The sequence below is a fragment of the Branchiostoma lanceolatum genome, chromosome 6 (assembly GCF_035083965.1).
Source record: "Branchiostoma lanceolatum isolate klBraLanc5 chromosome 6, klBraLanc5.hap2, whole genome shotgun sequence".
Classification (NCBI taxonomy): Eukaryota; Metazoa; Chordata; class Leptocardii; order Amphioxiformes; family Branchiostomatidae; genus Branchiostoma; species Branchiostoma lanceolatum.
Genome location: NC_089727.1, coordinates 1,323,419 through 1,349,869, shown reverse-complemented (window position 1 = coordinate 1,349,869; position 26,451 = coordinate 1,323,419). Strand labels below are relative to the sequence as shown.

General features: G+C 44.0%; 1 protein-coding gene across 1 annotated transcript; it reads left to right on the top strand.

Moving 5' to 3' along the window:
• Positions 1–373: 373 nt before the first annotated feature.
• On the top strand, positions 374–8,913 carry LOC136436106 (5-hydroxytryptamine receptor 1D-like). The gene is made up of 3 exons (XM_066429844.1): positions 374–844; positions 5,747–5,923; positions 7,336–8,913. The coding sequence occupies exons 1-3, from the start codon at positions 383–385 to the stop codon at positions 8,647–8,649; spliced, it is 1,953 nt and encodes a 650-aa protein (XP_066285941.1). The 5' UTR covers positions 374–382; the 3' UTR covers positions 8,650–8,913.
• Positions 8,914–26,451: the final 17,538 nt, after the last annotated feature.

Here is a 26,451-nt window from a genome sequence, read left to right as displayed (position 1 = left end):
TTTCTTCCATGTGCGCTCTCATTTTCTATTTCAGCGCCGCAGTGATGATATATTTCCACTCGTATCAATACATTATGGTCTTCGTAATAATTCGTTGGGTCACTTAAATAGACCACAGTATAGCTATTACCAATTTTTTATAGGAAATAAAAGTAGGTCCGTAAAAACATTGTGAAGAAGATAATGATGTGTCTTCATGGAATGAGGTAAATGCAATGTGACAATAGAAAACCGGTGGGACAACTAGCGTCATGTGTACGTACGTTGCAATCAGCGATGCTTTTGCAATCGGGATGTTTTCATAATAACCTCTCGCAAATCATCGTGTGACACTTCCTCATAAATTACCCGTCTCTCTCGTTGCCAGGCGCCCTGCTGGGCCATGACGGAATCCACCGCGGGCATGCCATGGGGGCTCTCGGCGAACGGCACCGCCGTTACCGCGGCGTACAACCTCCAGACGACGTTTGCGACTGACGCCGCCATCTTGGCCGCCTCCCCGACCTCCGCCAGCGCTATGGTGGACGGTAACGGCACGGGTATCCCTACCACGGTGCTCGGCAACTTGACCCACCTGAAGAACCTAACCCGAGCCTCGTACGAGCCGGGACTGGAGCTGTCCGTGGGGTCGTCCGTGGCCCTGGCCCTGTCCATGATCGGATGTACCGTGGTGACTATCCTGGCGAACCTGACCGTGATCATGGTGATAGCCTTCACCAGGAGGCTGCACACCGTGACCTCGGCCTTCCTGGTGAACTTGGCCGCCAGTGACCTCATCGTGGGGGTCGGCGTCATGCCGGTTGTCACTAGCAACGTGGTCAACGATGGGTGGGCGTACGGACAGGTAGGATTTATTCATTTACTTCAGCTTTATTACATCACATCATGTAAACGGACAAAGGGAAACGGGACATATTTCCTTTGTCATCCCAGTCCGGGTAAAAAACACTACCAAACAAACAAAACTTATTGGAATCCACATGATGATGGACAATGGTGACAATAATGATAATAATGATGATATTGACAACAACAATAATGATGATAATATCATTGGTCACCAACACCAACGGAAGATAGATAAATAAATAAGCAAAACTAAGTGGAATCCACATGATATCAACAATGGTAATGATAAGAATAATAAGATTATCAACATGTACTTTTCTATCATATCAATGTCTTTGTATCATATCAATAACTAATAACTGAAATATAAATTTAGAGGTTTGGTATAAATCTGGTTCTCCAGTTTTTCCCTTAGTCACTAACAAAAGGCAGTGGATACTGTCTGAAACGTCTGTTTCAAAATCTTATCCAGTTGCTTGAATAATTGTTTTTGGCGTATCTTACTACCTGGATGTCTAACCTTCATCAACGTATGTACTTTATCACTCTGTTTATTTAGTTATTGGTTTGGATGTTGCTGTTACAAAGGGCTAGCTCTGCTGACAAAGACATTACAATGGAATTTCAACATGGACAGCATAACAATCTATAACAATATTCTAAGTACATATAATCTGATGTTCGCATACAGATGATATAAGATAGCGTCCAAAATGTAATCTACATCAGGACGTCTCTATTAATCTACTCTAGCTTCTGTTTGGCGTATTATCGTATGGCAAGGGTTCTACCGTTATACTTTACCAAGAACGATTTGCTTCCACAAGTACATATTTTGCTTGGAATCGCGAGCCATAAATGTTCTGCTTTGCAACAATATAGTACAACCAACATTACACGTTATACCTTCCACGTCAAAGCACGAGTTTGGCCTCTGTGACGCTAAGACGAGCTAATGGTAAAAAACAAGGTGACTCAAGGCTACCTGGAAAATCGCGCGTATCTCAAGTTTGGAGTGGCCAATCCCTTTCAAATTTGGCAGGAATATGGGCCAGGTATCACTGATTTCAAATAGTTACAACTTCCTAGCTAAATTTGCATTAATTTTCCATAATTGATAATAATATAGGATCAACTTGTCTCAATAAACATTGGCCTACACCAAGCCCTTCTGGTGAGAACTGTGTCATAAAACTTTCAGAGGATGCGGCGAGTGTTGTACATTCCATAAATGTAGAACCAAAACAATGAATACTTTATCAGATTTGAAAAAACATAGATATTGATATTATTTTAGGGGGGTATCTATGACTTTATCTACCGATAACCAGGTATGCAGTGATAAACTCAATATCTGGTCGTTCGATGTACATAAACCAACTTCTTGCGTACTGTTTGCACCCAATTTCAAGTTTGTAGCCCACTGCGAAGACTTTTGTAAGTAGCTTTATTCAAAATTTTTGTAAATTTCCTTCCATGTATTGATCCATCTCCATCCGTCATGTTGACAGCCTGTCATCTGTCAATGGATTAATTGTTTTCGCACCTCTACTCGATGTCATTACAGGCAATTATCTTTAATTATGCATAGAAGGCAGACAGCAGTATGCTCATACAATGGTATCCATTCAAATCCAGATTTCAGGATTGTTCCAACAACCCCCTTGTTAAAAAAATGCTGTTTGCAAGAAAAAATCTAAGGATACAAAATGCTATTCTTATTTGGCCTCTTCGTCGGGTGATTTGTACAACTGATAGCAAGAAAAGCCGAGATTGTATATCATATTTGGCATTTCATCAACTTTCAGTTTTGAAATATCTACACTACACGCCAAAAATAGTTATTCAAGCAACTGGATAAATACTACAGATATCTATACTACCTCACCCGACCTCATCCGCGTCTAAAATGCAGTGTATATGCGGTAGGGACATTGTTTGACGTTCTGGATACGTTGAATGTGATGTGTATTCAGCTGTCTGGCAAAAATGCTTCATGCATCCACATTCCCTGGGCCGTATAGGTTGAAGAAATAGAATACTATTATATCATTTCCATGTGATTCTGGTTGGGGCATTTCCACTATATTTCAATTGGGAGCCTTTATTTCACTTTTAAACTTATTAACAATATTACATGATCATGATGGTAGATTTGGAATTTATACTCTCTGTTTTTGCTTTGTCAATACACGCTAGCCTGGTCACCAGTTTCTACGGGTCGGCTTAGGTGCGTTTTATCGGGCCCAGTCTGCTATATTGACCCGTTTCTGTCAGATTGTCTTCTTAGCTGCCATATAGAGTTTCGCAGCCACCGTAGTTTCCAAGGCCGTAAACCAATACGCCGAGCGGGCTAAGCTCTCTGGGCGGGCAGGGTCACTCCCAGCGCCGTAGGTGTGGTATCCAGGCTAATACACACCGATACTAGCACATAAAGTGGCTATTCTGAATCCTGTTTGTTGACCTGATTGTCGTATATTCAGTCATATTACTTGGCCCTTGTCCCGCTGCACCTGAAAATTTTTGGGTTGTACAGGCTTGTTCTGTACGCTAGCCCTTCTTCTCCAAGCAGAGGTTTCGATCGAGTTGGGTAGTTTTGTCCGAGATTTTTTAAGTCCCTCTCCCTTATGAAGGGACGTAAAAAATCCCGGACAAAACCACCCAACTGGATCGAAACCTCTGCTTGGAGAATAGCTATCCCTGACGTGGTGGGTATCTTTAGAATGCGTAGTTATGTTGCATCTTTGCGGTAAAGCAAAGTAAGTGAAAATGAGCAATATAACCCGCATTGACACAACAAGAGGAAACATCTTCGCTATATAAACTATAACCCTGTCTGAGAGTATCTGACCAAGGTTATATAACCTCCTTGATCTAAACATTGTGTTATCACCTTGTTCACACCAGGGAGGTTTCTGAAAGGACAATATTGTTCTTGTTCCTTTGTTTAGGACAATACCATGCAGGAGTTCATGGTTTTTCACAATTCAACCTAAACATGGTGACAAAGCTTGGCAATCACCTGTCTTTTTCCTTTAATCATTACATGAACGAAAAACAATGCTGGAAAGTGCAGAAGAAATTATTACAGAACAGACTCTTATCTCCTATAATTCAATCGACTCATCTTGACTTTTTTGGCTTCGGCACTGGCCGCCATCTTTGTTTGGATGGAGTGTTCAACAGGGGACGGCCCAAGGGTGTGTGAAAGAACCGCAAAGAAATGTAAAGTAGCAGGAGGAGCTGTGGGCGGTGAAACTACAGCAATTATCGCCCTTCTCCCTGCATATTCAAGGCCTCCCACTCGCACCTTTCCTCATTTTAATCTCATTATGAGGGTTTTGCTGAGGCAAGCTTAGCTTGTCTTAGCGTCACAGAGGCCTGTTTGACCCGGATTCCAAGACCTACATGAAGGCAAAAAATGCATAGACAAAATTAGCGAGAAATTCACAATATATACGCTAAGGAATAAAACAAGAAATTTCACACAAAGATCTAAATATTTCATCACAGAGATGTGAGATCTTCGATTTTCTTGTTAGTTGTGCATCCTTTTTACTCTAGGCGAAGTTAGCCACCTTGTGACTGAGCCATGTCATCACCTATAAATAAATAACCGCCGCACGAATCCCGGGATATGTAACCACTATTGTAGCAGTGATTAACCGTGCTTACAGAGACGCTTTGTTGTCTGACCTTCTCCTGGGCGTGCTCGAGTTGTAACAGCACGGAGCTAACAGGGAATTACTGTATTGAAGAGATTCACACCACTAAGCCGCCGTCTGCTCAGACTTGATCAGGACGAAAGGCCAATTCTATTCTTAGTTTTGTCCTCTATACTGATATAAGTACGTCGATGAAGATTATGCATCCAGGTAATAAGATACGCTGGGTACCAATTACTCAAGCAATTATAGATTTTGTGAACGGCCGGACGTTTCAGACAGCACCCGTATCAGCATATCTATGTTACATATACGAGGGGTGATCAATAAGTCCTCGGCCTCACTCAGAAATAAGGTGCACAGCTAAAATTTTTGGGCATAGGTATATAGTATAACATATTCTAGCAATATCCACCAAATATCAAATTATTGTGGTCATTACTTTTCAGTCGACGTCCATTTAAACATCAGTAGGTAAGTGGCGAGAAATTCAAGGGTGAACTGTGACCAGAGCTGTGTGGGTGGAGTTTCTCATGCCAGGAATCGGCATAAGATTTTCGAAGACATTCATTTTTTGTCAAAATGTTTCATGAACATTCCCTTCTTATTTCAACTAAAAATAAGTGCCACTGGGTATCCGACTTTCAGCAGAGCAAGTCGGCCTGCACACCTCAGGTGCAGTTTGTCCATATCTTTATCCTTCTACCTCACTTAACGTTACTGGGTGTCACGTGCAAATTGACTATCACAAGGATTTGAATTTTGATAGACATTCATAAAAAGCTTTATTCTTTAGAATTATTCCCCGATATTTGAGTTGTGTACCTTATTTCTGAGTGAGGCCGATGACTTATTGATCATCCCTCGTAATCAGTGTTCGGACATGCAAAAACACTTTTACCATCTACTACTTACTTTGCAGCCGGTTGTGAGTTTCATGATTTTGTGAACGGCCAGACGTTTCAGATAGCATCCGCATACATGTATCTATGTTACATGTACTTTATGTACATGCAATTAATGTTCGGACATGTATCTACAACAAAACAACTCATCACGTACTACTTATTTTGCAACCGATGTAATATTTATCTTCTCCAAGCATTTGGATAAAACCACACCGACGCCACGTTCAAGAAAAACGCCCGCAACCTGATGTGGATCTGGATGCAATTAGTGTTCAGGCATGTATTTGTAAAAAAAAATCTTACAATCTCCTGCTTATTTCCCAGCCGGTGTGTCAGGTTGTGGGTTTCGTGACGCTTCTGTCGTGCATCAGTTCCGTGCTGACGCTGGCCGCCATCGCGCTGGACCGCTACAACGCCATCATCAACTGCCTGAAGTACCACACAGACGCCACCTCCAGGAAAACCGCACGCAACCTCGGCTGGATCTGGCTGCAGGCGCTGGTGGGTTTATCTTTATAAAGAGAAATATTCTTTATAATCATATACAAGATAAGTTCCCTAGTTTTAAATATATAAACAGCACTGAAAAATTCCTATTCATTATGAAACTGAAGAAACCATGTATCACGAGCTCCATATCTACATACAGGCGCTGGTGGGTTTTTGTGTCATAAATCATCAAATGTAAACATGGCATAGATAAATACAAAGTACATGAAACTGACAGCAATAAATCACAGGAATCATTCAATCCTAAATGAATACAGACATAACTGCTTACATATATGAATTACGGAAAAGCTACAATCTTTTATGACCAATTATTTCAGAAAGTTTTACGGTGTAGAAAAAGCCAAAATATATTTTTGAGCGATTCTTTCAGAAAAGTTATGTTTTACGGTTTATGTTTATATTCATCCGTAAGTGGTCTCATCAGGTTGATAAATCAATTGGACATAAATATAAACATTTAAACATAGTTTTCTGCGGTACACAACCCTTTTATTCTGATCTGACCACTCTTCAGTCTGAACTTAAGCTTATTGGTGACTGGGTTCACGCTAACAGACTGGTACTAAATGTTGACAAAACGAAGTCCATTGTCATAGGTAGTCGGCACAAACTAAAGAATAAGCCAACCCTACAGCTTTCAATGCTCAACAGAATGATCGAACCGGTAGAGCAGGCGAAATTGCTAGGGATTGAAATGGACCAGCAGTTAACGTGGGGTCTACACCTGGACAAAGTTAGATCCAAAATGACAAGCGCTTTGGCAGCATTAGCAAGATCTCGTGACTACCTCACGAGCGACACGTTGAAAACAGTCACACAATCACTTGTCCTCAGTCACATGGATTACTGCTCTTGCCTCTTGTCAGCTAGTTCCCAAACTCACTTGAATAAACTACAGATTCTACAAAACAAGGCAGCTAGACTTGTCCTAAATGCAAAGTATGATTCCAACATAGATGACATGCACAGGAGGTTGAATTGGCCCAAAGTTAACGTAAGACTATACACAAGCACTCTTGCCATGTTTCACATACTTCAGGCGGCCAAAAAACCACAAGATATCTATAAACATAGTTTTCTTGTGTACCGAAGAAAACTATGTTTAAATGTGTATGATTATGTTTATGTTCATTAGGAAATTCCATTAGTGAAACAACGTGTGTAAACTTATCTTCCTGGAGTCTTTTACATCATGCGTACAAATGCAATACAATTACATACTACAGATACATAAAATAACAACTTGGATGACAATTACTTAACAGCAACCAAAGCCTATAACTACTTATTCATATATATAATTATGATAGCTAACAATAAAAACCTGATATAAATGAATTGTAGTAGAGAGGTCAGAGGTACTTATATTTACACCGTGTGTATTTCCCGCCATTTCCCAGGTGTGCAGCGCGCCCCCGCTACTGGGGTGGGGAGGGTACGCGTACAGCCAGCCCCGGTTCGCCTGCTCCGCCGACTGGACCCACACCATGTCCTACACGCTGTTCGTGGCGGTCACGTGCTTCCTTCTTCCCGCCATTGTCGTCATCGTCTGCTACGCGCGCATCGTCAAAGTCGCGCGAGACCACGCGAGACGCATCACCGACGTGCGCGAGAACCTGAACGCGAACAACTCCTCGCAGGAGGACTTCACGACGGTTCGCTACATCATCCCCGCGGTGTCCATCATCGGGGACCTCCCCAGCTTCTGCACGTTCAACCCCGCCGTTCCAGCGGAGCCAGACAGCATCTCTTTAGCTAGCAACGACCGGCACCCCGCCCCCAGCCAGGCGCGGGCAGCCTACAGACTCTTCATGCTCATCTTCGTCTACTTCTGCTGCTGGACGCCGTACGTCGTCGTGCACCTGAACGAACTGTTCAGGAAACACGAGGGACCTCCCTGGGGCCACCCCACCCCGCCCTGGGTGTACACCATGGCCACGTGGCTCGCCCTGTCCAACTCCATGGTGAACCCGCTCATCTACGCGTTCCGCAGCCGCAAGTTCAGGAACTCCCTCCGCCGGCTGTGGCGCAAGCTGCGCAGCGAGAACGCGCAGCCGGAGAACAGGAGAACCATGGAGACGGTGGCGAGCCGGCGGCGGGTCAGCACCATCAGCTCCGCCAGCACCTACCTGACCATGCTCCGCTCTCAGTCCAGCACGCCGCCGACACAGGGCGTCGGGAGCCCGTCTCCATTCCCCGCGCTGCAGAGCGTCGGGGAGGACAGCGTGTTCGAGGACAGCAACTCCAACAAGCCGGGGAGCAACACGCTCAGCCCGAACGTGCACCACGTCATCGTGAGGTCGCGGAGCTGCGCGGCGGACGTGCTCGTCTCCCCGCCCGGCGTCGGCACCAACGACGTCCCGCTGGCGGACCTGCGGCGCAGCTCCGTCCCGACGCCCACCGCGATGTTCCTGGAGGTGCCTCGGGCGCCGTCGATGCTGCCGCCGCTGAGGCAGGAGAAGCTGCCGCCGCACGTGTCGGACCGGGGCGAGACAGTCAGCCTGGACAGTAACAAGTGCGCCGTCATGCTGCGGATAGACTCCGCGTCCGACTCGTCCCTGGGCAGCCGCGTGTCGCTCGCGTCAGGGGTTCGGCAAAACTCGGCATCTCTCGGCAGCCGCGTGTCGCTGGCGTCAGGGGTTCGGCACAACTCGGAGGACTCCAAGGAGACTTCGCGCTCAAATACACGGAAGTCTAAGACAGCGAAAGTTTGAAGACATCGATTTATTGATACATGTACAGACGAAGAACATTGTATGTCCTTCCTTGATATAAGGACATGTGAATAAGCCATATTGTTGAATAGTTTGATATGTAAATATTGAGAACTGTGAAGTGGCAATGCCTTTGGCCTTGCTACAACAGTTGTAACAGACGACCACAGATGTTACAAATGTTTTAGTTTGTAACATCATCCTGGGTATTGTTAGACGTAGTTTGACACATCTCGGCGAAGCCGGTGCCAATAAAGGAAGGTTTGAATTGAAGTCTGCCATAGTTTAATAGGGGTATGTGGAATATTAAATGACACCCAACACACCATGATGTGTGGATTTTACGGCTGAAGTTGTAAAATAAACTATTAACAAATTTTGACGAGTCACTGCCATTCCACGTTTCATACCTTCAAAGTGAGCTAATCAAGAAAAGTTTGTTTTCTCGATTAATGAAGTAAAACTGTCATCTTTGAAACTGGTGTACAGATATTGTACGAAAATAACGAACAACAGCAGATCTGAACAGCATTTTTGACATAAAGGAGATTGTACAAGTGCTATGAAAACTTATGATTTTGAATTACCAGAAGGAATATGCTGCCAAAATAAGCACATATTCGTTAACTATTAGCTTTGTATTTTAACTGAACAGTAACACGTAAAACTTTTAATATATGAATAATGTACATTATCATAAACATCACTGAGAACTTCTATCGGGTCTTGAACCCTGTAAGAAATGAATAGCACAGTGTATTTTGAGTAGATTTTATTATGATAGCCTCATTCTAAATTTTAGATTCATTACCCAGAACCGGATGTCGTTTAACGCAGACACGTAGACACAGAACATTCGTCACACTTTCGACGTGATACCAAATACGTGTCGGAGTTTAGAAATATACCAACTATGTCTAGGCTTGCACTGGGCTGTTCACAATGTCCTATTACAAGCCGAACGCCGTTAAATAAGATGATACGGTTGAACTACATGTTACGATGTTACGATGTGTCGGGAATACGTACACTAGTATTAAGTTGTGCCATGGATTTTAGATAAAGCTAACGTTATATACACAACCTACCATCAATTCTAGTCGATGAGTAAATTATTACAGGTTACAATTTCTCATTATAAACTCTACTCCGTTGATTGAGCTGACACGATGCACGTGTTCACGGTATCATGTATTTGGGACAATGTAGATTAATTCGTGCCATGAATCTTAACTTAACGATGAACCGCTTCCATTTGATGGCTGTTTCTTCGCTTCCGAAGATCATGTTTCCATTTTAAGTGTCTATAAAGACAAGGAACGAAGAATTTGGAAGTTGTTTTGCCGACAACTTCAGAGCTACGTTCGAGTTTGTAGACTTGACATTGAAGAATAGTTTTGTAAGCGATATGTGTTTTATAGTGTACGGTAGTTAAGAATTAGAATCCAGGTAAAATGTGTCGATATCCTTCATACCACACCACTACAGGGGGAAGGCTAGTTTATGTTTACAAACACTGAACCAGTTTCGGTCCTGTGCGCGGATCATGGATTATCCCGGGTTGTGAAATAGCTTGCATCACGTTGCATCACGTTACACGATGCCTTGATTAATGCTGCCCACCCTTCTTGTGAGGCATCCATATTGTGACACCCTTTAGAGCGGGTTCATTGACATTTGTACATAGCTTAAGGGGAGGACAAATGACCTGTCTTCGGGAACTCTGACATACACGATGCTACAGAGGGCGGCGGAGAGGTGAAAGTTTGAAGATATCAAATACCAGAGGAGGAGATACATGAATTACTCTGGTTCATGATTCAATTCAGTTGAACTGAAAGATTTGTTATGATAATGTTTTGGTGACGCATCAGGGGCGGAGGCATATTTACATATGTTATAAAAGACCAGACGCGCACAGTACTTACTGTGTTTAGATGAATTCGTGCCAAACGGTGTAAATTGTGGAAATGTTTTTTTAAACAAAAGTGTTCGTAGTCAGAGTTTAACATGGGAGCGTGCGATTGGCTCTTTTTATTACGTGATTATTGACGTTTTCACTCATATATCATGTTATGTGCTATGTAATGGATTGAACACTTACATGTGTTGATGATGAATATATAATGCAGATAAACTGCGTGCCAATGCAACAAAAAAGTCTCACCAAATCTGTCCGCACTGAATCCTTCATTCATTAGACTCAAATGACCCATAACCTTTGACCTACTGATGACATCACGTGTTCGTAAGATCACGTGACCCAAGTGATTGATCATTCGAGCCTGATGAAGACCACTGTAAGCACGTCGGCAGAGCGATATGCGCATACGGTAATTAGCCTGCTATTTAAACCTATTATAGCTGCCGAATCTCCTTTATTCTCTTTGGTAAACGTTGCTTCGGAGTAACAGCCGTTGCAAAAGATATGTCTTTGCAGAGGCGGCGGCACGAAATTTTGAATGGGGGGGCGAGATAAGTTGAGATGCAATGTCACTAAGACGAGCGCCGAAGGCGCGATGCGTCGCGCCGAAGGCGCGACAATACTAGGGGGGTCCGGGGGTATGCTCCCCCGGGAAATTTTGAAATCTAGACGCTCTGAAATGCTATTTCCTGCATTCTGAGGGGCAAATTTTGCTGGAAGAGTAAGCTAAGTTTAATGACATCTCTATTTGTAAAAAAAGAATGTAGAAGGGTTTCAGCCTTATTTTGGGTGAACGGCGTCCTCCCGACACATTCTTTCGCCTGAGGCACGACATGCTCCCACAGGAAAATTTAAAATTCTTGACCCATTGAAACGCTATTTCTTGAATTCTGAGGGGCAAATTTTGATGGTAAAGTAATCTAAATTTAATGAATCTCTATATGTGAAAAAAAACAATACAGAAGGGTTTCAGCTTGAGTTCATGTTGGAGGACGCCCTCCCGACATATGATTTTTCCGCTGGAGCGCAACATTGAAAACTTTAACATTTTGACCCATTGAAACGCTGTTTCCTGAGTTTTGAGGGACAAATTTGGCTGACAAAGTAAGCTAAAAAGGTTAATGACATCTCTATATGTGAAAAAATACAGACGGGTTTCAACTTGAGTTTTGGGGTGCGATTCACTCGAGCCCTCCCGACATATTTTTCGCCGGCGGCAACGTTCTCCTCCGGGAAAATGTTGAAATCTTGACGCCCTGAAATGCTTTTTCCTGGATTGTGAGAGGCAAATTTTGCAGATAGATTGAACAACTTGACACAGAAGGGTTTCAGCATGAGCTTTGGAGGGTGACGCCGTCCCGACAGATACGCCGGCGGCGCAACAATCCTAGGGCGCAACAATCCTAGTACTAGTATGCTAACGTACGTCGGAGAAAATCTTAAAATCTTGACACGCTGAAACGCTATTTCCTGCATTTTGAGAGACACATTTTGCTGGTAGAGCAAGCTAAATTAAGAAAATCTCTGTCAGTGAAAAGATTCACAAGAGTTTCAGCTTGATTTTGGGGGGGGGCGACGCCCCCCCAACATATTTTTCGGGGGGGCAGCCGCCCCCCTTGCCCCCCCTGTGCCGCCGCCACTGATTTGGACACAACTAAATGAACCTTTTTACGAGCTATTAATCTTAAATACACGAAGACGACGTTTAACTCTTACTTTCTACCGACGTGCTACTACAGGATGTTCAGCCGAAAACCCGGTGAGACCTCTTTGTTGAGTTGGGGCGCGGTTTGAAGGTTTACTGTTCTCTCCTCCCGTGCTGATGCAAACATGTATAATGACTGTGGGGTACATAAAAACGCGTCACATTGAGGACTGTGTCGGACACGTGTATGTTTAGGCAGAACAGAAGTGACTGATGTTGTTTACAGGGGGCGTGATTTATTGTACTGAAGGCCCACGCACGCCGTGTACAGATAATGTATTTTTACGTGTTTACACATGTACAAACAGGTTTTGAACACACAGCGGAATAAACAAGACTGTGACTGTATCTAGAACGTGTCAGGTTCATCTTATCGTGGTGTGTTAAAGTGTCGGTATTCTTTCTTCATCCGTCGATGAAGATTAGACATCCAGGTAATAAGATACGCCAAAAAAGCAATTACTCAAGCAACTGGATATGATTTTGGAAACGGTCAGACGTTTCAAGTAGCATCCACTACTTTTCGTCAGTGACTGTGAGCAAGATCAGTCGAACAGCAGGTTTATAACCACGAACTATGAATTGATATGCAAATAAAGAGAAGACAAATTTTTAGATAGTCCAATAGAAATTGGCATATCAATTCATAGTCTGACCGTTTCCAAAATCATATCCAGTTGTTTGAGTAACTGCTTTTTTTGGCGTATTCTTTCTTCATCGATTGCCGAAATCAAACACAAATGTAGAATAAACATGTAAACACAAATGTATTAGAGAATCAACTTACAAACACGAAAGAATTTAAGGGATGGGATGGGGACGGCGGGTTAAGCAACTCGAAACCTTTTGGAAAAAAAGACTAAATGTCAAGAATTGATCGGCCCAGTCACGTTGAAACTGAGAACAACCATCACTGGCCGTCGCGTGATGCGAACTCATAAATCGTCAGATGATGACAAGAGTATTTTGTATGATTAAGAGGACATCACAGACGAGCTGTCAGACAAATAAGCCTCTTATTTTCTTATAAAATGTGGTAGTCTTTTTACCAGAATATGGGAATGTGGCATTCAAAAATGGGATATTTCTAAGAACTACACTTGAACGGCAGCCTGAGAGATGAATCCACCATAGTTGAATAATACACGCTGGGGGTTGACAGAAGAATCTGAAACTACTTTTTGAAAAAAGAAGCACAGATGAAGTTTGAACGCATAACCTTTGTAACCAGCAGTGCATCTAGCATGGAAGCAAATGAGCGTAATCCGATGCAATGGCCGGGATATAATTGCTTTTCCCGGATAAATAATGCATGGTTCAACCCCCCCGCGTCCGGTGTGACGCCAAATTTCTGAGTTGCCAAATATGTGAGAGATGAGACACTGCACCTGTGCGGATTTTGGGCTTTCGTCGATGGGGGAAGGGCAAGATGTACATGTAGATTTAGGGTTATGATTAGGATTAAGGAAGGGGTTTGGGCTAGAGTTAGCGTTATTACCCCGTCCCACGAAGGTTTCGCGCTTAGAGTACTCCTCTCACGTATACTAGAACCCCCCCCCCCTCCCCAAGTGTCGTGCCCATGTACAGTAGCTGACCTCTCACGTATTTGGCAAGCTCAGAAATTTGGCTTGACACCGGGACCAGGGAGAATCAGAATCACTTGTGCCCATTCGGCGGGATTATGGCGGGGTCACGAGAGGTCAGGGCCAGTGGGTGATGCCGAGGCGGCGGCAGATGGCAGAGATCGATTTTGGATTAGTTTTTATGTTTTTATTTTTTATGCCACGCTGATTCGATTACAAGGGTAACATCCGCTGGACAACCCGAAACTGATGCGAGTGTGTAAAAAATGTTGCCTTCAGTATGAAATCTAAGGTGTCCAGGAATGGCCGAACACAGGGAACATAATATGCCAAACACAAAACACGGGAATCATGGGGAAATCGGTATTGCCTACTCTCCAATCAGAGGACGGGTTCCGGCAGGTTTTTTACGTGTTTTCATGCGTTTTTATCGGGCTTTCTACTTTTTCATTTTTTTCTTGGGTTAAACTTTATAGCCACAAAAAAAAAGAAAGAAAGTAGAAAGCCCGACAAAAACGAGTACCTGTGAATCTGGTGTGTTACGTTGAAGGAACGTTATACCGGCTATGCACATACAATTACAGAAGCTGGTGTGTTACACCGAAGGGCGGATATACAGGCTATGCAGATACAGATACAGAAGCTGGTGTGTTACATATGCAGATACAGATACAGAAGCTGGTGTATTACGTCGAAGGGCGGTTATACCGGCTATATAGATACAGAAGCTAGTGTGTTGCGTTGAACGTTTGGAGGGCGGTTATACCGGCTAATATGTAGATACAGATAAAGAAGTCTAAGCACACGTCTACAACTGTGACCTGAAGTAAACTAGATATGCCTGCGACAGAGAGGACTGCACGGTTGTTATTCCGCTCTGTAACTTGCGGAGCCTCGGGCAAACTCTTCCGACCTTTGCGACAACAAGGCCGCCCAAATTTCCACTCCGGGAAACTGACAGGAAAGAGGATTGAAGCGCAAACTGAATCTAACACGTCGGCGGGAGCCTTGGCATTTGTAACCGCCACCGGCGTGTCTTCCCACAGAGTCCGGGCCGTCGGACAAAGGTTAGGTAGACGGTTTGGTGTTGATTTTTCTCAAGTATTGTGAGCGTCCGGATCCGGAGTGTCTGCTCTTTCCTGTTATTCTACCGCTTCCCTTCTCATCATTCACTTCACAAACACAAGATACACAAGTCTTTATCCCCCAAGAAATAATGGCATTTACCTCAAAACCCTCTCTCTCGGTGAATACACGAGCTTCAAAGCACACATCTTTACCAAGGACTTTCTGTTCTGAAGAAAATGTTTTAAATGTTTTCAAAGCTGTCCACCTGTCTGGCTCAGTAAGTTGACAGGAAAGTTGATTGAAGCGCAAACTGAATCTAACACGTCAGCGGGAGCCTTGGCATTTGTAACTGCCACCGGCGTGTCTTCCCACAGAGTCCAGGCCATCGGACCAAAGTTAGGCAGACGGGTTGGACTCGGCTGGTTATTCTCGGGTGTTGTGAAGCCCCCGTCACAAATGAAGAATTTAGCTCGGCCGACTTGTCGGCGAGCTCCAAATGGCGATTTTCGGGCGAAGTACGACCGACGTCCTGTCGATTCTACGGGCTTCGGGCGAATTTTCGGAGCTCGGCCGACGTTCGCGGGGCACTGGAAGCTGCGCTTAAATTCAGCGAGGCCTCGGCGACGATCTTTGAACTCGCACGGCTCGTCAACAGTTTGCCCGTAGCTCGCCCGAGCAACGCCCAGCGCTCGGTCAATATTCGGGCGGGCATCCGACGATTTTAGACCCGATTTTTGGTCGGTCGGAGGTCGCCCGAACTCTTCGGCCTCGTGCGAGCCTCGCACGGGCTTTGTACAACAATCGGCCGACCGTCGTCAGTGTTCCGGCCAACTCATGAAAAATAAGGCGTGCTTCGGGCGAGCGTTGTACTGGTGTCGATGGGAGCTTGGAAGGGCTCCGGCCGAACTCCTTCTTGTTTATAGATAAAAGGTAACGACAGCTTGGTTTATAACATAGATGATAAATAATACTTTGATATTAACTAATACTAATATCAACTTGTCAAAGAATGCTGCCGAACTTTTCTAATGAAAGACAATTCAATCGCAAAGTTAAATTTTCATTGAAACAATTTTATTATAAATAAAATGTGGACACCGAAGACAATACTTCTTGTTTCTTTTTTGGTATTGGTTTGGATGTTTCAATTTATATATTAATGAACTTGGGCTTGACTTTTGAGGCTTGACTTGACTTCCTGAGTTTTTCCTACACAAAATGACTAGTTTGTTCATTTTAGATCTATGTTTGTCTGCCGAGGCACGCCCAGGCGTCGGCAGGGCGTCGATAGGCTTATCAACGGTCGGCCGAAGCTCGGACGGCGTTCGCCCGAGCTTCGGTCGATTTCAGTTTGCTGAAAATGTTTGGATCGGGGTTAAACGACTGGTCTGTTGACTTTGTGGCTCCTGCGCTAGTATTCGGATTGGTTTATGACAAAATTCCTGTTTAGGGTATTATTTTCAGTGTACCCACCAACTTCACTCATGCCCGACAGATTTGCCACAACTCAGAAAGTAAAGTTGGTCCAAATTTGAACTTGTCACCAGGTCAGTTGATTCTGACTTCGTCCGTGTCCAAGACATGGTACCGTCTTATGTGGAATTTATGATTATTAGTGTTCGAAGGACGTCGCCCGAGCTCCGTTCCATTTGTGACGGGGCAGGTTTTCAGCGAAAAATACGGTCGACGCTCGGGCGAATTTGAAATTCGGCGAGCTTCCGGCGATCTACAAAATCGGCCGATGCTCGCATGAATTGTGACGCCGGCTTGAGCGTCCGGAGTGTTTGATCTCTCCTGTTGTTCTGTCGCTTCTCTTCTGATCATTCACTTCACAAACACAAGATACACAAGTCCTTATCCCCCAAGAAACGGCATTTACATAAAAACCCTCTCTCTTGGGGAGTACACGAGCTTCAAAGCACACATCTTTACCAAGGACTTTCTGTTCTGACGAAAATGTTTTAAATGTTTTCAACAAAGCTGTCCACCTGTCTGGCTCAGTAAGTTGACAGGAAAGTTGATTAAAGCATGAATTGAATCCAACACGTCAGCGGGAGCCTTGGCATTTGTAACCGCCACCGGCGTGTCTTCCCACAGAGTCCAGGCCATCGGACCAAAGTTAGGCAGACGGGTTGGACTCGGCTGGTTATTCTGGAGTGCTCTGAGCGTCCGGATCCGGAGTGTCTGCTCATTCCTCTTGTTCTACCGCTTCTCTTCTGGCTGTTCACATCTCAAATATAACATTATTTGAAGCCCGTATTCCCTGATAAAAGACATTTTCGCAATCAGGAAAGTTTATTGAAGCACAAACTGCACATGAAACGTCACCATCAGCCTTGGCACATGCAACCACCTCCGGCTTGTCTCCTTACTTTACTCAGGGCCATTCTCTAGTGCTGTGAGCGTCCAGGGCGTTATTCAGATCTTCCCTGTTCGTTCACAAGTATCATTCCACTGGTTGTAAGAAGGGGGACAGAGTTTTTCACTGTAGTATATACAGGATAGCTTTTAACATTCCGTGCGTTGTTTTAAATATCCCGTTGTGAAAATTGTGACCCGTGGTAACCTAGATGGACGGCGTGGCTGTTTGTCAGCTGAAATGTGACCGGTTCTGACCTTTGCAACAACAAAGCTGTTCATCTTTACATCTCAACGAGTTGAAAGGAACTCTAATTGAAGCAGAGCTAGAACCACAGAAAGGCCCAAGGGGGATCAATCTAAAACGTCAGCGCGAGCCTTGGTGCACGCAGCCGCTTTCGGCCTTCCTTCTGGCCATCAGACTAAGGTTTGGACGCGGATAATTGTTTTCGAGTGTTGTGAGCGTCAGAAGCATTTTCCTGATCTTTCCTGTTTTTCTTCCACTTCTCGTGTGATCGTCCGCCTCACAGACAAAAGTCTTGAGATACAGAAATGTACCTTGAAGGTTTTCTTCCTCAATTAAGAAATAGAATTCATCCCTCTCTTGAGGGTAACTGTTGTGTTGTGAGCGTCCGGGTCTTACTCTAATCTTTCTTGTTTTTCTTCCACTTTTCGTTTGATCGTCCGCCTCACAGACGCAAGTCTCCCGGTACAAAACGTACCTAGAAGGTTTTCCTCCTCAATTAAGAAATGTGATTTATCTTTCTCTAATGTGGGTAATTGTTTTCGAGTGTTGCAAGCGTCAGGAGCATTATTCAGATATTTCCTGTTTTTCTTCCACTTCTCGTTTGATCGTCCGCCTCACAGACGCAAGTCTCCCGGTACAAAACGTACCTTGAGGGTTTCCCTCCTCAATTAAGAAATGGGATTTATCTTTCTCTAATGTGGGTAATTGTTTTCGAGTGTTGCAAGCGTCAGAAGCATTATTCAGATCTTTCCTATTTTCTATCAATTCTCGTTTGATCATCCGCTTCTAAGACGCAAGTCTCCCGGTACGAAAGTACCTTGAAGGTATTCCTCCTCAATTAAGAAATAGGATTTATCTTTCTCTAATGTGGGTAATTGTTTTCGAGTGTTGCAAGCGTTAGGAGCATTATTCAGATATTTCCTGTTTTTCTTCCACTTCTCGTGTGATCGTCCGCTTCACAAACCCCAAGAGTATTAAGGCCTATCCTTGGTGCTGAAATTTCAGTTCTTAACTTTCCATCTAAAACTCACACCGCTCAAAACCCGAGAGTTGCGAGCGTCAGGAGCATTCTTCAGATTTTTCCTGTTCTCTATCAATTCTCGTTTGATCATCCACTTCTAAGACACAAGTCTCCCGGTACGAAACGTACTATAAAGGTCTTCTCCCTCAATTAAGAAATAGGATTTCGCTATCTAATGATAGTAATTGTTTTAGAGGGTTGTTTTCCTGATTTTTCCTGTTTTTCTTCCATTTCACGTCTGATCATCTCACTTAACAAACACTAGCCTTCAGTTACAGAGCAACTTAACAAATATGATATCCTATCCAACGCTCTCTCTTGAGAATGATGAACTTCAAGACCCCCCCCCCCCCCTTCACGGAGGCCTGCAGTCTTCTGCACTAGAAGAGACGGCATGGTATCTACCATGTTTACCTGCCTCCGTGAAAAGTCTCATCAGGTTGACAAGTCACTGAACCAGTCAGACTTGCCCTGAGGAAGGCGGCAGATGGTCACCAAAACGTCGGTTGAATAAATCACTTTGTTGTGTACAAAGACAGGAAGAGTCTTTAATTCATGTTTAGCTGGAGTTTTCACAGGTACACCAAGAGTGATAAGGTCTGTCCCTGGTGCTGAAACGTCAGTGCTTAATTTTCCAACCAACCCAGACCGCTCAGAAGTCCTCCCAGCGCTGGTCAGTACTCTATATATATTTTTTTTCTGTATCGGTTGTTGACAGACAAGGACATATGGCCCTGCACTCAAGTTTTGACAACTTATATTAACAGTGCCACGTACAGATAACAACATACCCATCTTTTTATACACCTGGGCGAAGTGAGGAAAGTCGTGTTAAGTGCCTTTCCCAAGGGCACAACGTCGGTGGCGTCGGGGATTCGAACTCGGGACCTCTTGGTTCTGAGTCGAACACCCTGCCGTCACGCCACACGACCCCACAAGTACTCTATATGATATGTCAAGGGTACATTTCAATCTGGCAGAATCGGTAGAGAGCCCGATCAGAGTAAGTTGTCTTAAAGATATTCCCTTTAAAGACGGTCAAAATTTTTCAACTTCGATTCACGTCACTTAAGATCAAATAGGATTCATAAACGGGAGACCACCCTGGCAAATTCCATCTGAATCTCTGCCGGTCAAATCTACCAGATCACAATCTTTACCTTGACATTACGTGAGAGTAGTAGTAGTAGTAATAGTAGTAGTAGTAGTAGTAGTAGTAGTAGCAGACTGGTTTATTCAAAACAATAAAAACGTGACTTACAAACCTCATGGCAGCCGTTGGTGAGGCTAAATTGCGAGGCTGTTTGCAACAACGAATCGGTTAAAGGACCATTCTTACTAGCCTCCGATGCAGACTCCTCACGGCTGTTTTCTTTTTCAAGTTACGGTTTTATACTATTACATTTTTTTTTCTTATTGCTAGCCGGGAAGCAATAAGAAAAGAATTTAATAGTATAAAACCGTAACTTGAAAAAGAAAACAGCCTGGAGGAGTCTGCATCGGAGGCTACATTCTTACAAACATTAATCGTCGTTAGCGACGTACAAAACACCGCGATTCCACGATAGAAATCTTGCGAGAGTTCGTCAATTTCCCCTGCTCATAACGTGCGGTTACCGCCGAGTGCTGAGCAAACGACATCACAGGAGCTACAATTACCTTTGCACAGGGCAGTCCCCAAAATAGACATGGTGTAAGGAGGGAACAGGAAAGAAAGGTACTTGAACTATTCTAGCATAAGAGGCTATGACGTGAACACCATTGACTCTTTGGGAAATCATTTTACGGATTGACTTCAAGTACGGTAATAAAAAATAAAATGAGAGCATTTTGTACCCAATACCATAGAATAGACGGACCAGCACAGATCGTCTAATCCAAGGGACGTCCCAAACCGAAGCTAGGTACTCATTTTTCCCCTGAGCGAAGTGAGGAAAGTCTCGGTTCTGGGCGAAACATCCTACCAAAGGCGCCACGTTTATATAACCTCAAATCACCTGCACGCGGCTGATGTTGCAAAGCAGCTCGACTGGAAAGTATGCCAAAGGGCACGAGGATCTTTTTATGTATTTGGAGGCTCTGTGGAGAGATTATAGTGGAGGGTGGAGCATAAGTAAATCTTTCTACTCATAGCGTACGCGCACCGCCGGGACCAAGTGCTGAACAAACTTAGTACTTCAAGAGATGCAAGTACCGCTGCACCTGGCTGCCCCAAAAATAGACATGGTCTTGTGTACTTAAGACGGGTATACAGGGGAGGTATGTAAACTACGTACTCTACTGATATGGGTGCTCTAGCATGTATATAACCTACCACAACCTCCGGAAACTGCAAGCTTAATACCTCTAGCATGTTATATCTATCTACTTGGCCAATTTCTACTATTTCCCAGTGACCTACGGAGCCTGGTAGAGGCTAACCTACAGCGTTAACTACCCACCCAGACCCGCCCAAGGCAGAACGCACGACAGTTTTTCACCATGAGACACACTAGTCGTAAAATGACACCTGTTTGCTCCGGAAGTTGAAATTCACCGAGGAAACGTTTCCATTTCTGAAAATTTTCTCATGTTTATCTCACATTGGAAAAAACTTCTTAGGTACCACAGAACCGTCAAATGCAGAACGCAACGGCGGTTATTCATACCGACACACCAGCCGTAACCGCCACCTGTTAGTTCGGGTTAAGATCCGCCGAAGGAAAGTTTGTGGCGGTGATAAACAGCCTCCGCGCGCAGATGACGCAAACCGGAAAGTGAGATTCCCCGGGAGTTACTCTGAGTTATGTCAGCGCCGCGGTTCTCGCGATGATGGAGAGGTTGATAAAACTCCCGACAGGTGATTTCCACATATAGCATAAACCCGGGTATTAGGGCTTCTCTCCTCGCGTCAGCGCTGCCAAATATACCCGCACGGGACAGATGTGGAGCTGCGATACCGGGAATATCTCCCGGGGTTTCCCACCGGGCCCTGCAGGGGGCCGGGAGGACATCAGAGGAGTGGGGAGGCTCCCTCTGACGTCATACGCCACGTTTTGCGTCAGAGTCGTAAATATGTGCTGATCTCTCGCTCATGGAGTCGTTCGTCTTGTTACTACACCCCAAGGGAGCGAAGAGTTGTTCTAGCGTAGTTGTGTGTAACTGCTGTTTGTCTGTCTGCTTCTGTGTGCTTATGTCCTACATAAAGGGAGCGAAGAGTTGTTTTAACGTATTTGTCTGTGTCTGTCTGTCAGTCTGTGTTTCTGCCCAAGGAAAGAGGTGAAGTCTGCCATCTCTGATTGTATTGTTCTCTTCCGTTTCACACTGTTTCCTACAGGAGCACATCATTGAACTGATAAGATATAATTCTAAGTCTTCAGCCACAACCCACAACTATCTTTTTTTTTAACGATCTCGCTCAATGCAAGTCCGTAAGAGGCCACTTCTCAGCATTGAACTAATTGAATTAATGTGGTATAGGTGAGAGCCAGCGGTGTATGTTTGTTTTGAAGGTTTGTAGGTTGTATTCGGGGGAAAGCAGTGGGCTGGGAGTGAATTCCAGAGTTTTGCAGTTCGTGGGAAAAAGCTGTTACTGTAGAACGACTTAGAGGCTGGTAGTTGTACAGTATAGTGGTGTGAGTCAGAGGAGAAGCTGGTAGTACGCTAAATGCTGAATCATATGCTGTGGTTAAGCCTACAGATTCAAGCTGAGATCAGGATGGTTGTCTTGACGTCATATTCTCACGTGGTGGACGAATCTACGAGATCTTGTTCTCTGGGTTGGAATAAGGCAAGTAATCATGACGTAACTGCACAGACAGAGTATCTGAAATTAAATGCTGGTTATGTGTTCGTGCGTCCGCTTGGTGGTACTGACCATGAAATGACTTACAGCTAATACAAACAGTCACAGGACCATCTATATTTGTTTATTTCACATACCACATCCACAAATTTCATCACTACACAGGAAAGGCTCGCTACCCACATCAAGAAGACATAAATGCCTGTTGTGAGATCTCCTGTCACTCCGGAACGGGCGTATCGCGCGTGGCTTCGGCTGATAACGGCAAGCCAGCTCCCTCTGACGTCACCGTGACGTCAGGGGAAAGTTCGACGCCCCCAAAGGATGATGGTTGTGTCGCTCCTGTGCCTGTGTGTCCGCTGCTGTTGTGTGAAGTGGCCTCACTACTTAAGTCGTAAGAGGAGCCGTTTGGATAGCGAGCGTTTTTGGAGCAATTTGGCAAGTCGGAAGTCGACCCTGTTAGAACCAAAGGACGGCGGAAGGAGGTGGTGAATCGACGGGAAAAGTGTCTCTTGACGTGTGCTACTTCCTTAGCTTCCTTCCTGCTTAACTGTGAAGAGCTCATTTTTGACACGTCGCTTTTATCTCTTTTACACAACTGATAACTTCGTCTTATTTTCACGTCAATGCCATACTTAACTACCTACGTTCTGATTGGATCACTTGTTTGGGTTCTCACACATTCGGTAACTTGAGGGGGGGGGGTCTGGCAAAGAAGGCTGTATAAGTGATTTTTACGATGCTGAGAAAGTCGTGCAAATTTGACAGTGCTGTCTACTTAAATCCGTGGATAAAAAACAGCAGCAGCACCACCAACAGCACAGTTACATTTGTTTTCTCTTGGATAATTCAAAAGGACGTACCTGTACAATCATTAAACCGACCTGTTGTGTAATAGTTATGACGTGGAAAATAAAAGTTGAGCGAGACCTTGCTGAGAAGGACTGCAGTTGGGAGGAGCTCAGCGGACAGCATCTAACAGATATGTGGAAGATAATGACGGCCTGCCTCAGTGGAAGGACTGAAATTAGTGCTGCAGTACCGGTACTGTACCGTAAAAATTGATTAGGTACAGGTCCAAAATACCGGGTCATGAAGTACCGGTACTGTACCGATATAAATCTACACCAAGTATGTGCTTATTTTGTGACTGATCTCCTGACCCCATTGCCTCATGCAACACCAAACGTGACCAAAATGACACCTTTGAACAGCGTAGATAGCAATAGATCATTCAGGCAGGCCGGGAGTTTTGATAGCAAGGTCAAGATAGTTTGGCGGTAGGAAACCTAGTTTAATGTTCTTTGAATAAAGATAATGACAAGTTGAAAACAGTTTATTTATGTTTCTGTCATTATTGAAGATTAAATTGTTCAGGTACAGGTCCGGACCTGTACCTAAACCTCTGTACCGGTACATGTACCTGTACCTGATGTTACGTTTAGGTACGCAGCACTAACTGAAACGCAGTGGTGATGATGATGATGAATAGTTGCTTGGAAATATCAATTATTCGTCAACGGATGCTGGAAATTTAACCTCAATGTAAAAACGAACGTTTATGTAAAATCACCAAACGGAACCGTTGTTGAAATTAGCGGCCAATAGTAGGTGGTTCCGGTGGGCGTGCGGATAGCGATAGTTCCTGCGGGGAGTAGACCGTAGGTGTCCGGGGTTTAACAACGCAGAGCGTCCAACCTGCGTCAAACACTTCCGATGACGTTGGCAGGGCTTTATCAAGGCCCCCGTAGTGCCGGCTTGGGAAGCCTGCATCGGCAACCCTGAAAGTTGGCCGTTTTAGGTTAGAAAGAGATGGGATAGCATTTCAGTACCAAGGACAATCACAGCACTCTTGTTTCATCTCCCCAGACGCTGGGTATTGTCCTAGAGACATCATTTGGGAGAAGGAACACGCACTTTTGGGGCGGCGGGTTTTTGGTCGGAAGGGTAAAAATACCGGTTCAGCACCATGGACAGAACCTTAGACTCTTCTTGCTCTGACTTAATGTGTTCAGTCTCAAGGAGACATGAAACTGCCTCTGTTGTTTCCGGAAAGAAAAGTTCTAAGAGATAAAGACAATTTGAAAGTATGTAGTTTTTTTCTATCAAGGTGAAGTAGTGCCGGCTTGGGAGGCCCGTATCGGCACTCCTGAAAGTGGTTTGTTTTCGGCCAGAAAGAGCTGGAATAGCATTTCAGTACCAAGGACGATCACAGCACTCTTGTTTCACCTCCCCAGACTCTGGGTATTAGAGACACCATTTGGAAGAAGGAACACGCACTTTTGGTTTTGGAGCGGCGAGTTTTTGCATGGTCAAAAGGCTAAGAATAATCGGTTCAGCACTAGGGACAGAACCTGTTCATTCTCACAGAATGCCTCTGTTATTTCCGAAAACAGAACTTCTTCATCATCATCAAACTTCTTAGAGAAAGGAGAGAATTTGAAAGTGTGCGCGGTTTTATCAAGGGTCCCGTCGAAGTGTATCGAGAGAAAGGTATCGGCGCGGCACCTCTGTAAGCGGTTCGTTTTCGGCTAAAAGGGCTTAGATAGCACTTTAGTACCAGGAACAACAATCAGCGCTCTTTCTTCACCTCCCAAGGTATTGTTACACTTTGGGAGAAGGCACAGTGCCTCTTAGAGCGGTGTGTTTTTGACCGGAAGGATATAAGATATAGATTGAGCACCAGAGACAAAACTCGAGACTCTATAACACTGACAAAACTCGAACGAATGCTGAAAACTCATGTCTCACCATTCGAATGGTACACGAAACGACAGGGCAGTGATTGAATGACCCTCTTTTAATTCCATATACTCTAGATTTGTGTCTTTCGTATCTTATGTATGATTGTTCTGTTATGAGATGTATTAACCCTTGTCCTGCTGAAGTCATTTTCCCTTGAGTTTTTCTGCGCTGCGGTGGTATTACTACCTCCCCATTCGGTGCGTTTCCCTGCGATGTGATGCGTTCAGCTGAAAAATACCCCCACCCCGTATACATATCTGTATAGACATAGAGCCTATATATAGGCTTCCCGCAGGATAAGGGTTTTAAAGTACTAAATGTACAGACCGCAGGAGGAATAATCATAATGTCAAGCTAATCGTAGATTGGGATAAAGTTAAGCATTGTTGTATCATATTCATCTGTCGTATCTGTTGATACTCTTGTTACTGTCCGAGTTGTATACATTTTCTCTTACATAAAATTCTGATTACAAACAATACAGACATTACATAACAGGCTTACATATGTCAAAGTTATAACATATTCTTATCATACATAAAGAACAATGCTATATAAATGGAAGTATAAAAAATCATGTTGAAAAAATGTATCTGTTGAAATAATGTTGAGAAATATAGTAAAAAATTTGCATAGATATAGGTATGAAAGCAGCTTAGATTACAAAATACATACAAAATCTCATAATTCCCTATATATGACATGAGACGAGGAGACAATAACATAATGTTAACATGAGATACTTTCCTATGTAAATATTAAGCTAAAGCATAGCCTGAGAAGATAAATATTCTTGCACAATATTCTGGGCTCGAAATACATTTTTGGGGTGCACAGACAAAATTTGTGAGCACAGCAAAAGATAAAGCAGAATCACAAACCTTACTGCCTCTCTTCAGAACTTGAAACTAACATACTATACCTGACTTCACAAGTAATACACCATAGGTTTCACTATCACACTTCAATATTAAGAATATGCTGTATACTAGTGTACAATTAATAACAGTGCCTTAATGTACATAACCCTACACAAACATCTATCTAGGAGCACCTACAGTCCACACATCAAAAAGCTAGGTGCAAAGCTTAAACTTTGGATGCACAAAAGTGCATATAGCATATTGATATGCACTAGGTGCAATATAGTGTCTCAAGTACATGTATAACTGAGGTGCTGGTTTAATACCCTCTAGTAGATATTTGGTGCCGTAGCACTGGCATAATCTGTTATTCAGGCCTAAAATATACATAGCTGAAACAGCATCTATCTTCTTACATTTTGCTAATACAGTAAAACCTGGTCTCAACGACCACTCAAGCAAGGGACTGTGGAAAAAATAGCGGGACAGGTATAACTGGGGATG